This window comes from Neodiprion lecontei, chromosome 5, assembly GCF_021901455.1.
Source record: "Neodiprion lecontei isolate iyNeoLeco1 chromosome 5, iyNeoLeco1.1, whole genome shotgun sequence".
Taxonomy (NCBI): Eukaryota; Metazoa; Arthropoda; class Insecta; order Hymenoptera; family Diprionidae; genus Neodiprion; species Neodiprion lecontei.
In genome coordinates, this window is record NC_060264.1 from 13,850,875 (window position 1) to 13,864,070 (window position 13,196).

The 13,196-nt window shown below is 39.9% G+C and overlaps 1 protein-coding gene across 4 annotated transcripts in view; it reads left to right on the forward strand.

Annotated features, from left to right (window-relative positions):
* LOC107227349 (sodium/calcium exchanger 1) overlaps positions 1-13,196 on the forward strand; it is a 1,225,609-nt gene that overhangs the window by 962,431 nt on the left and 249,982 nt on the right. Inside the window, exon 7 of one of the 4 annotated variants that reach the window (XM_046741328.1) lies at positions 3,326-3,374. The exons of the other annotated variants lie outside the window; for them this stretch is intronic. Within the exon in view, the coding sequence (XP_046597284.1) occupies positions 3,326-3,336 (11 nt within the window). The 3' untranslated portion in view covers positions 3,337-3,374. Of the gene's footprint in view, positions 1-3,325; positions 3,375-13,196 lie in introns of those variants that run through there. 4 annotated transcript variants of the gene reach the window in all.

Genomic DNA, 13,196 nt, shown 5'->3' on the forward strand with positions numbered 1-13,196 from the left:
CGGGAACGAGGTCAAATTTGGAAAAAGTGTGAGGGCCATAATTAAAGGCTAATTAAAGGCTCCCGGGAAAACCACCCGCTCGAATTAAATGCTCCACCCCCGAGGGGTGGAAACCACCAAAAAATTAGAAAAATCCGTGTAACTCTCGGACGCAACAACTTACAGACTTCGTACGCACGTCAAAATTACTCCAGAATTGAAGGCTCGCGGAAAACCACCCGCTCGAATTAACTGCTCCACCCCCGGGGGTGGAAAGCACCAAAAAACTAGAAAAATCCGTGTAACTCTCGGACGCAACAACTTACAGAGTTCGTACGCACGTCAAAATTACTCCAGAATTAAAGGCTCTTGGAATTCCTCATCTTTAAATTGATTGCTCGGCGTTTTTTAAAAAAAACCTCTGGCGGTGCCAGCTCGAGATAAACCAGACTTAAAAAAAACGGGAACGAGGTCAAATTTCGAAAAAGTGTAAGGATTATAATTAAAGGCTAATTAAAGGCTCCCAGAAAACCACCCGCTCGAATTAAGTGCTCCACCCCCGAGGAGTGGAAACCACCAAAAAACTAGAAAAATCCGTGTAACTCTAGGACGAAACAACTTACAGAGTTCGTAGGAGTGTTAAAATTACTCCAGAATTAGAGGCTCGCTGAAAACCACCCGCTCGAATTAAGTGCTCCACCCCCGAGGGGTGGAAACCACCAAATAACTAGAAAAATCCGTGTAACTCTTGGACGCAACAACTTACAGAGTTCGTCCGAATGTTAAAATTACTCCAGAATTAAAGGCTCCTGGAAAACCACCCGCTCGAATTAAGTGCTCCACCCCCGAGGGGTGGAAACCACCCAAAAACTAGAAAAATCGGTGTTACTCTTGGACGGATTAAGTTAGATGGTCTTTGGAGGCGTTACATTAATCTCTCAATCATAGGCTCTCCGCTGCACAGTCCAAAAGTTTGTGTTTCAGAAAATCCATACAAGTTGACGTAATCTGTTCTAATTTCTAGATTTCGGTCACTTCAGAACAATGCATTATTGAATTGTCTCTGATAACAGAAGAATTTCCAACAACACAAGCCCTACAAAAATCAGCAGAGAAATTTGAGTTAATTTCAGGGTACACAAAATTCTCAAGTGTTCAGTTGATCTCATGTTCTGTCAACGATCAAACTGATCATTCTGTACTGTTAGTAGTACAAAAGAATTCAAGTTTCACGGGACCGTTTTGCAGTAAAGTTCACTACTTTGTCGCTATCAGGAATCATGATACCCCGTTTCAATCCATGATTCCCGAGACTATTTTAAATAGAGTAATTTCTGGTTTTGCCCATAACTTCGTGCTGGTGTATAAATGTAGAGTGCTATTGGATCAGGTGTCAACATTGTTGAAAATTGTTCTTCGCTCACAACTTTGCTGCGATAATGTGTTCTGCCCGTATAAGCCATTCACCGTCATCCAAAACATATTTCACTCTATGTTGACTTGGTTCATTTCCGACGTTATCGCCCCTGATCCATTGAATTGAATCCACCCATAAATCAGAATCGTAAATCAGTAATAATTAATAGTAAAAATATCAATAATAAAATATGAATTAATCATGATCACAAAAATGCAGGCGAACAGAGGGTATTTCGACAATTAGCAAAAAAAGCTTGTCAATGCGCAAGCGCTTCGAGTAAATTCATTTAATTGACCTGTGTTAAATTCCATTATGTATCAAAAATTCATCAATTTTATTCGCCGGTAATTGGTTATAAGTACACATTGTTAATATTAAATCTCATCGGTAGGCAAAAATCATTTTTACTCAACAAATTAGCTATTGGTACTCACAGCATGTATGATTTCAGTAGAATGTGGATTGTGTGTAGGCGACCGTGATGTTAGCCATCATGGCATCGCACATCTCGGGAAATATTTCAATTGCAAAAGGTTTTAAAATAATCAAAACTGCCATTTTTAACTTTTCTTCTGTGTTGGGAACATCAATCGACAATATATCGACATATTTGCAATCACATCATGTGCTGTAAAGCTATGTAAACCCTCATCCTGAAACCATACTCCGTTTTTTCGTACCTCGCCAAAGGTAAACATGAGCCGTTTGCATTCGCGGCACATTAAACCACTTAAAACTTTATAATACCCAAAATACTGGAAAAATATCTTCTTGTTTCTTGAGGTCTTAACTATAAGTCACATTCATAATAATATCGAATAATCAATTTTACAACTATTTTGAATGTACAGCTAGATAGTATAAAAAAAGTAATTTTTTTTACTTCGAAACAAGTTGAGAACTTCCATTTCAGCACGAAAATACGTTTTTCAAAATTTTAGCTCTCAATCTTAACATTAAGAGGTTGCGCATCGCACTTTTCCATTTTTCATAAGGATTACATGGGAGAAAATTGTTTGTGGCTCATTCTGATTTTCATCACTAGCTAACGATGCGCCGTACAGAAAATTCATAGACACATTTTTGTAGAGAATGGAACATAAGAAACTTAGAAAAATATCATCTTCCGCCTGGATTTCACGACACGCTTGTCGTTCACCCGCATAAGTGGTGGAATTTTGCGCAATTTACCAGTATATTTGAGTCTCGATTCTTACGGTAAAAGATCTATTACAACTATCCGCCAGAGTTAGAATTAATTCACTGAGTAAACGTATAACATGGAAAAAACAGCTTCACGATGGTCTTCCAATCATTCAGAACACCAACGATCGTCTTTAAGGCAGGTAGAGATGCAGCGTTCTAACCTCGTCGCTCAGGTGCCGCATGCCCAACGCAGTTTCACAGTCCTGGACGACCGTCGTTGTATCTTATAGGTGAAACACTATTCTTTTCGTGTTTGTTATTATGAAAAAAAGCATCGCAATTAATTTCATCCTTGATAATACAAATTTTTTTAGATTTTTTTACGCCTGCTTATATGGGTGAAAGACGAGTTCAGTCGTGAAATTCAGGCGGAAACGATATTTTGTGAAATTCTTATATTCCAATCAATGTGTAAGAACACTTTAGCTTATGCGTTTATGAATTTTTTTTGTTGATTTTTAATCGTCAATAAAGCTCTCCCGTGAGCCCTCGTCACGGTGGTGCGTTGGAGAATGTTCATATTACTATTATACGTTACACGGATGATTCATTAAATAAATTGATGTTGCCAAAATGACCCGGCTATCATTGACTCCCAGGCCATAAAAAAAATTGGCAGCTTCTGAAGATTTGAAAATTGGAGTAGGAGTTTTCTTTATACAACGCACTCACTTTCTCAAGCCTGTAGCACAATTTAGACCATTGTGTCTATTTTTCTAGATAGCGTCTGAAAAGAGAAGGAAGGGCTAAGCTGCTGTGACGGTGACGTCGGTGGCGGTGACGAGTAATGTTTATAGTGTGGACTAAGGTACATAGAAAATAATCTCCATCACTCACCTGCAATCCACACAAGTGAAATCAAAAACTGCAAAAACAACGCTTCATTTGCGCTGGGATGACGTTCGTTGGTGACGATGCTGAAATCAAAGTACCAGACACAAAAATTGTAACGAATTCACGCGACACGAGCAATTTTTCGCATTGAAAATCCTGGTTCCCGTTTCATCCACCTGCTACGTTGATTCGTAAAGTTCGTGTCTCAATCACACTCTTGTGGGTAGACTGTGAAGCATTTGATTTGTGGGGGCAGTGTATCGAGAGTCGTTGACTGAAGAGTGATTTTGACGCCTCTAGAAACCCTGTAACTTGTTCCGTCCAAGCGTGACACGGATTTTTCTAGTTTTTTTGTGGTTTCCACCCCTCGGGGGTGGAGCACTTAATTCGAGCGGGTGGTTTTCCGGGAGCCTTTAATTAGCCTTTAATTATGGCCCTCACACTTTTTTGAAATTCGACCTCGTTCCCGTTTTTTTTAAGTCTGGTTTATCTCAAGCTGGCACCGCCACAGGTTTTTTTTAAAAAACGCCGAGCAATTAATTTAAAGATGAGGAATTCCAAGAGCCTTTAATACTGGAGTAATTTTGACGTGCGTCCGAACTCTGTAAGTTGTTGCGTCCGAGAGTTACACGGATTTTTCTAGTTTTTTGGTGGTTTTCACCCCCGGGGGTGCAGCAGTTAATTCGAGCGGGTGGTTTTCCTCGAGCCTTTAATTCTGGAGTAATTTTGACGTGCGTACGAACTCTGTGAGTTGTTGCGTCCAAGAGTTACACGGATTTTTCTAGTTTTTTGGTGGTTTCCACCCCTCGGGGGTGGAGCACTTAATTCGAGCGGGTGGTTTTCCGGGAGCCTTTAATTAGCCTTTAATTATGGCCCTCACACTTTTTTGAAATTTGACCTCGTTCCCGTTTTTTTTAAGTCTGGTTTATCTCAAGCTGGCACCGCCACAGGTTTTTTTTAAAAAACGCCGAGCAATTAATTTAAAGATGAGGAATTCCAAGAGCCTTTAATACTGGAGTAATTTTGACGTGCGTCCGAACTCTGTAAGTTGTTGCGTCCGAGAGTTACACGGATTTTTCTAGTTTTTTGGTGGTTTTCACCCCTGGGGGTGCAGCAGTTAATTCGAGCGGGTGGTTTTCCTCGAGCCTTTAATTCTGGAGTAATTTTGACGTGCGTACGAACTCTGTGAGTTGTTGCGTCCAAGAGTTACACGGATTTTTCTAGTTTTTTGGTGGTTTCCACCCCTCGGGGGTGGAGCACTTAATTCGAGCGGGTGGTTTTCCGGGAGCCTTTAATTAGCCTTTAATTATGGCCCTCACACTTTTTTGAAATTCGACCTCGTTCCCGTTTTTTTTAAGTCTGGTTTATCTCAAGCTGGCACCGCCACAGGTTTTTTTTAAAAAACGCCGAGCAATTAATTTAAAGATGAGGAATTCCAAGAGCCTTTGATACTGGAGTAATTTTGACGTGCGTCCGAACTCTGTAAGTTGTTGCGTCCGAGAGTTACACGGATTTTTCTAGTTTTTTGGTGGTTTTCACCCCTGGGGGTGCAGCAGTTAATTCGAGCGGGTGGTTTTCCTCGAGCCTTTAATTCTGGAGTAATTTTGACGTGCGTACGAACTCTGTGAGTTGTTGCGTCCAAGAGTTACACGGATTTTTCTAGTTTTTTGGTGGTTTCCACCCCTCGGGGGTGGAGCACTTAATTCGAGCGGGTAGTTTTCCAGGAGCCTTTGATTCTGGAGTAATTTTAACACTCGTACGAACTCTGTAAGTTGTTGCGTCCGAGAGTTACACGGATTTTTCTAGTTTTTAGGTGGTTTCCACCCCTCGGGGGTGGAGCACTTAACTCGAGCGGGTGGTTTTCCGGGAGCCTTTAATTCTGGAGTAATTTTGAAGTGAGTACGAACTCTGTAAGTTGTTGCGTCCGAGAGTTACATGGATTTTTCTAGTTTTTTGGTGGTTTCCACCCCTCGGGGGTGGAGCATTCAATTCGAGCGGGTGGTTTTCCGGGAGCCTTTAATTCTGGAGTAATTTTGACGTGCGTACGAACTCTGTAAGTTGTTGCGTCCGAGAGTTACGTGGATTTTTCTAGTTTTTTGGTGGTTTCCACCCCTCGGGGGTGGAGCATTCAATTCGAGCGGGTGGTTTTCCGGGAGCCTTTAATTCTGGAGTAATTGTGACGTGCGTACAAACTCTGTAAGTTGTTGCGTCCAAGAGTTACACCGATTTTTCGAGTTTTTTGGTGGTTTCCACCCCCAGGGGTGGAGCAGTTAATTCGAGCAGGTGGTTTTCCGGGAGCCTTTAATTAGCCTTTAATTATGGCCCTCACACTTTTTCGAAATTTGACCTCGTTCCCCTTTTTTTTTAAGTCTGGTTTATCTCGAGCTGGCACCGCCACAGGTTTTTTTTAAAAAACGCGGAGCATTTAATTCGAAAATAGAGCATTTAATTGGCCTCTAATTAGCCCTTAATTATTCTATAGGAAATTTTTCGATTTTCGAATGTGGCGGTTCCAGCTTGATATGACTTGCAGTCGACACGAGCCACCGAGCACGAGGCAGGGACGCGTCACTCCAAGCAGCCTCGACTACCACTCTCAACTGAAGAAGGCAATTTAACGTTGAATCTCAGACACCGTGTTCTTCACAGAATCCCTTTACCCTCAGTTAGGGCCCCAGAACCTGCAAAGAGCTACCTGCATTGCGCCAGGCCGTCTCGATACAGGTAATGGTATAATTGCGAATAATTGATGTGTGTGAACTTGGCCCAGCACTTTTCGAAATTAATATTTTTCAAAATTGTGCAGAGTTGTGCTCCTTTTATGCTTACTTGTGCCGTAAAACAATCCCTCAACAGTTTTGCAGAAATTTTGAAAAAACCAAATTACGACCAGCCCAGCACTTTTAGAATATCAACTTTTTTCAAATTGTGCTGATTTGTGTTCAATTTGTGCTAACTTGTGCCGTATTTAGTTTTCCCAAAAAAAATAAATAAAAAACATTTTGAAGAATAAAAAAAAAAGAATAAAATTCATTACTTTTAATGAGTTGTGCTAGGGAAAGGCTCAAACTTTTCCCGACAGCAAAACTCGCTCCGGAACACCCTTATCGTTTTAAAAATAGACAATACACCGAGCCATGACCAACGATTCAAAAATCTCGATAACTTTGAGAAATTCAAAAATCTACAACTTGTGCCGAGTTTTGCTCGATTTGTGCTGGCCTGTGCCGTTTTCTGTTTCGAAATAAAAATAAAACGAAAAAAATTAATATATTAATAAAAAAAATCAAAAATTAGAATCTATGACTCGTGCTGAGTTGTGTTAGGCAAGGGCTTCATCTTTCGGTTAAGTCAAAGCTCGCTTCGGTCTGCTTTCACCCCTGTTAGATTGAATAATCCCTCGAGTAGTGACAACCATTTCCATAATCTCGACAATTTCGAGAAATTCGAAAATCTCCCACTTGTGCTGAGTTATGCTCAACTTGTACCTACTGGTGTCGTATGCAGGTACAAAAAAAATCTCGATCAAAAAAAAGAATCTTCTCCTCGGCTTAAGGGATCGTCTCGGTGTGAAATTTTCAAAAAATCGTTTTTCTCTTTTTCTGCATTATCGTATAGTATACACTGTTTTCAACATTCTCTCAAATTTTTAAATTGAATTTGAAATTATTACGGTCGCTACAGCGTTTCTTGTAGAAAGGGAACGGTTTTTCTACCTGCGCGTGTACTAAGCTGCTTGGGTTCTATAACCTCGCAGAATAAACTGTTCAAGCATTTCAGTTCATTTTTGACATTCACCACGGATAGACATACGAGTGAAACCCCCAAGAAAAAAATCAAGACCTGCCATCGTCGATTGATCGTAAGTAAACGATTGATCCAAACTGTTCTGACTTCAATCTTTAAACGCGTAATTTTCGGCATGGTGTTTTTCAAAACGGTGTACACTCTCAAAGGAAGAGTTTTTAAGATATCTATTTTCAATTTTGAGAAAACATTCTTAACGTCATTCTCTAACGCTCTATGGAAGCTTTTTTTTTTTTTTTGAAATCTTCCAATTTTTTTTTACGAAAAACTGTCGAAAAAAAGGGCCAAATTCGATACTTTTTGTTCAAACCACCGCCATTTTGTCAAATTTAAAAAAAAAGAAAAACCTCCATAGTGCGATAACGATTTTACTACAGATTGATAATCTTTTCGAAATTTTTGTTTCAGATCAAAATTGCGGTCGCAATCGTGTACACCGTAAAGGACTTTTTTTTTAACGTGTCATTCCAACAATTTATTCAATTATTATATACTAAATAAATGAACGTAAAAAAATCATTATGTATTCGGCATAAATGTATTTATTTATAAAAAAAAAACCAGATCGATTAGTTTATTACAACATTAAAAAAAAAATCGCGGAAATCAGTGATTTTTCGAAGGTTCACAGTAAGACGATCCCTTAAAAAAATCACTTTACGTCCTTGGTACACAATTTCCTAATCTAAAAAAAAGAAAAATTTGAATAGCAATGTATTACTTTTGCTGAGTTGTGCAGCCCGAGGACTCAAACATCCTACAAATCTAAATTGGCCCTCTTCCCGCTTGGCTACAGAAAGTCCAAGAGTTTTTAAAAAATGATCTACATAAATATCCATTGAATGCCAATTCTTCAATAAGAGTATTATCGTTTGCATTTGAAAAGTAGTTCAAATTGTTTACCGACAATCGCACGAGTCTCAAAAATTTTGATTTTGATGCAGAATATCTATGAATGAAATAAAATTGAAGTGTATTTTATTGACGACTTCTGTACTATTTATTTTATAGAAAGTCTTGGCTGAATTTTTCTTAAGAATCACAGATGCTTTTTCCATTAATAAATAACTAAGACAACGAAATTAGTAAATGAATTAATGAATGAATAAATAAACCCATATAGAAATATTCACGTAGAAATAAATAATATACACGGTAATTTAATTTCAGTCGAGGAATACCTTGAATATACTTATAATAATATACGAGACAATTATTCAAATGATAATTCTCACAAACTTTATTGAAAAAATGAACATTGCCAGATCACGTAAGGCTAAATTTAAAACAAGAAAATAGAAACTTTTTCCAAAACTAATATGTGTCAGGTATTTTGAGCCAAAATTGTTACATTGTTGTGCGATGGTGAGGGAGAGCGCAACGCTCGACGTGCGAGGGTAGTGGAGAGTAGGGGAATTCTTTCGCGGTAAAGTGGGGAGCGTTTGCGCCGTGCTTAGCAACGAGCCGTTGGAACTGACAACCACAGGCAGGCGGGACGCTTAAAACAGGACTCACGCTTCCAATCGTTGCGCATATCGCGATTGATATTTTATGAAATTATTGTATTGGACGAGAAAACTTTTTACCTACCGCAACTTGTTTATGTATAAAATATCATTTGTATATGTATGTGTATAAAAACTATATAAATATTTTGTAATTTTTCATTTTATAATTTATAATTTATATATGTATAACATTTTATAAATATATATGATATTGTGGCGGACATCCACCAGCAAGCCGGCGAAAAATCTTTCACAATATTTCCTTTTCTCCATTTCTGTCTTTTTACAACTGTTGCCCTTTACAGTTAACTTTCGCGTGTCCGGGCCTCGCCGCGTTAGCCGAGAGCCAAGGGTTCGACCGCGCCGGGAATTTCCCTACATGTGGCATTTATGGCGCGACGTGACCCTTGGCCTCGACTCGGGGACGAGCTTGCACTTTTTCCTCATCTGTAACCAGTCTTTACCGTGCTCGGCGCATACGCATCTACTAGCTAGCTTCGTCTGTTTCCCTGTTTTCGCATCTCTATTATACCATCCAATTCTTGTAGCTTGATTTCTCTCATAATAAACAGTTCGTCAGTACCATATCACTATCAACCACAATCTTTAGCGTCATCCGTTTACTAACCTCCCGACAGCACCACATATATATAATTATAATATAATAATAATATAATATAATAAATTATAATATAATAATTATAATATTTCACAATTTTAAAATATATAATTTATATATGTATAAAAATATATAAATCATTTGTATATGTATAAAAAATAAATTATTTGTAATTAATCAGACTATTTCTTTCGATAACAATGCTTCACATGAAAGCTTTAAAAGAACACTTGATGAGCTCGAATTACCGTCATGTTCTAGATGAATGCAGTCACTCGGAGCAAATGACCGAGAACTTACCGCGTGCACAGTAATTCGGCGTCCACGATGTACCCTGGATCTAAAAACAATATCGCGAAGTTTTGTTGGGTGCCTGGCATGATAAACACGCCTCGAAATCATCAACACGCTATGCCGCGACAATATACTAGGTAACTCAGTACCGCGGCGAGGGAAGGGGTAATTTTTGGGTAGAGAGATATATGCGAAGTACGCAACACCAATACGTTATTTTACCAAGTTAACATCAAATTATAATAATATATTTCCAGCCAGCGGCAATACAAAAAAAAAAATAAATAAATAATAATCCACACGTCCCTCTTCGCGATTCAAAATGCAAAACAATAGAAATAATAATTCACAATTCGCTCTTCGCAGTTCAAAATCAAATACGTAGATTTAAAAAAAAAAAAAGATAATTATAATAAAACAGAAAGAAAAACGAAATGACTAAAGCTAGACGGCATCCAATGCCTACGTGCGCTAGTCGCTGCCTTACGATAAACAATAACTCAAAAACTAAAAACAAAATTTGACTCGACGCGCTAACCGCGACCGTCCTCCACTATCCACAGCGCTAATCACCACTTAACAATAAACCACTAGATCAAAAACAATAGGATCCAAATAATACTTGATGCGCTATTCGCTATCGTCCTCTACGAAAGAAAGCGTTAATCGCCAAGCTGCAAAGCGCATCCACAAGAACAATACCTAAAACCAAACCTGATTCGACACGCTAATCGTATCTCTAGCTGTTAGTTTTAATTACGCCGGTACCCCCGTTAATCATATAGCTATTATCGAAACGCATCCGTACTCATGGTACTTGCAACTCCCGAAAAGTTCACAAGCCGCTCCGCTAATCCGAGCGTCCACGCATGATGATACGCGACCTACACGAGAGGTGACACTTTTACCTAAGCTGACTCGACTTGAACCCAGGCAGCGGAGTTTGGCTGCGCTCAATTTGAAACAAAAGTGACTTTCCGCCTTATCGCGGGAACTCAGGCTACTGCCATCAACAAGGAGATCGGCAAACAAATTTCGAGTGCTACTCTAACTCAACGAGGAACTGGCCAACCGATGACCGGTGCGCCGATCTAAATTGCACTCAAAATGCGCTCGCAAAGAAGTAATAGCGCTCACCGCTTAATAACCACACCAAGAACTCGCCTACGCCAGTCTCAGCCATGACACACGCAACTACTTTTCATTCTTCTTCGTAACTTGACTATCGCGAACTGTCGCCAGGATTTAAGTCCTGAGCTCCGCTAATTGGAGCTGGAATTTGAACATGCCCCGAACATGGGCGCTATCCGTCGTGAAAAACTCTCCTGCTCGCATTGGTGTTTTCTTTCCGAAATTCTTATAGCCTAACTTGTGGCTATAGTTGGCACCCGCTGTGGCGGGGTGCTGATTGGCTGTACAGTCTCTGATATCCCGTAGTTTGACAGTGGCATGGTAACGACTTCGCAAGGTTACCTGACGTCAGCATGGTGAGGGGAGGCTACGGCTCGCCGGCCACCCACGGGAATCTCGTCCGCCTTGGCTTCCCTCGTGGCAGAGCTCTGCGTTGACGCTCTCTCCGTAGCCTCGTGAGAGGCCCTCCTTTCGTCGCGATCCGTCGCGACTGTGATCCGATAAGGCTTTTTGAAATTGCCGCCGATCCCGTGTACGATGTCGCGTGTACTCGGAACAAAAAAAATAAACAAAAATCCTAAAAAAGTCGTATTCGCCAAACCGAAAATGCCCCCCTCTCAAAGTCTCGGATGCGTGACCTTTGTCCTGGCACTCTTCTTTTGCAATGATTAGTGGTCGGATCCGCGGGATCCCTAATTTCGAGCCTCATCTAGGGTTCGGGGAGCCGTTTGGTACGCGCATCGAGAATGCCACGTTACAACGGTTATACTACTCAATAGATTTCATATTCACGAGGAACTTCTTTCTTTCCATGGTTTACATTGTCCCATGGACATAACATCATCTTCAATTGACAATAACGAATCTCTAAACGAGTCAAATGATGGCACAGACATCAATTTTGATATTAAAATACCGCAAGCAACGTAACACGATATAGATTGCGAAAAAGTGATTTACCAATTAACAACGAAGGTCCAAAGAAATTATAGCACTCTACGACGTAACAAATAGACGACGAAGATGTATGCATTCATCCGTGAAAAAACAAAACTACCTTGCGCTTTTATGTGTAAAAGGTGTACGGTTTCGGAGACAGGTATTTATGTGACTATTGATGCCAAATGCCCAGACTGCAAAGCAACTTTCAAAGCGACCATTGCCAATAGGCTTCCTAAAAATTCGCCCGTGCGATTGGAGTGTTGTGTCTCGCGATTCAATCCTTCAGTCAAACATGTGACAAAACGGCCTTTGAATGGTGAAGAGCGAGACAAAGTTTCGAAAGCACTTGCTTCTGAAGCTTTTGCGGCTACTACATGGCGCCGGAAACAAGCCGACGAAAAGATGGATTTGTATGACGCTGAGCCTCCGGACATACCTAGCACACCAGTGCGGGGAAAGCGCTGCAGCAGAAGCGCGATCAAATTTTGAAAACAAAAGGGACGGATCCAATTTTGAGCTTACAATTTATTGTTACAAAGGGTAAAATAACCCGTCTTGCCCCCTTTTAATGATCTAGTAGTCATCATAGATGAAAGAGGTTTATAAACCTCTTATGTCTTTAAAAAGAATAAGGTTACTGCGTCAACCAACACTATTGTAAAAGTGAATATAGAAAGTGTTCTTCCTCTTCGAGCACAACTGTAAGAATCTCTGTAAGTGTGTTTACATTTTGGGATCTTACGCTTCTTGGTGCGAAGCTCGTAAGACAGTCAATGACCGTCTAATATTGAAAATGCGGATCGTCTAATATTGAAATGCGGATATGCATCATCAATATTAATATTAATCACGAGGCAATATTCATTTTGTGAAACGTATATAATTTTTTGAAAAACTGGTAAATTCGAAAAATTAACGACGGAGCCAGGAATCGAACCTGGTATCTAGCGATGCTTTACCGGAGCCTTACTCCACTAGACCACCTAGCCGCCCTGACTCTGATGTCGTTAATTCCTCTCATTACCAGTAAGTTCAAATTTGTTTTCTTGTGCTGTGATAGTATATGTGAATATAGAAAGTGTTCTTCCTCTTCGAGCACAACTGTAAGAATATCTGTAAGTGTGTTTACATTTTGGGATCTTACGCTTCTTGGTGCGAAGCTCGTAAGACAGTCAATGACCGTCTAATATTGAAAATGCGGATCGTCTGCGGATGGTAATGAGAGGAATTAACGACATCAGAGTCAGGGCGGCTAGGTGGTCTAGTGGAGTAAGGCTCCGGTAAAGCATCGCTAGATACCAGGTTCGATTCCTGGCTCCGTCGTTAATTTTTCGAATTTACCAGTTTTTCAAAAAATTATATACGTTTTACTATTGTAAAAACAGTCTTGTTTCAGACTTTGAACTGGAAACACGTTCTCAGCTATCAAAGCTTTTTCACAACATTTTATTTACGC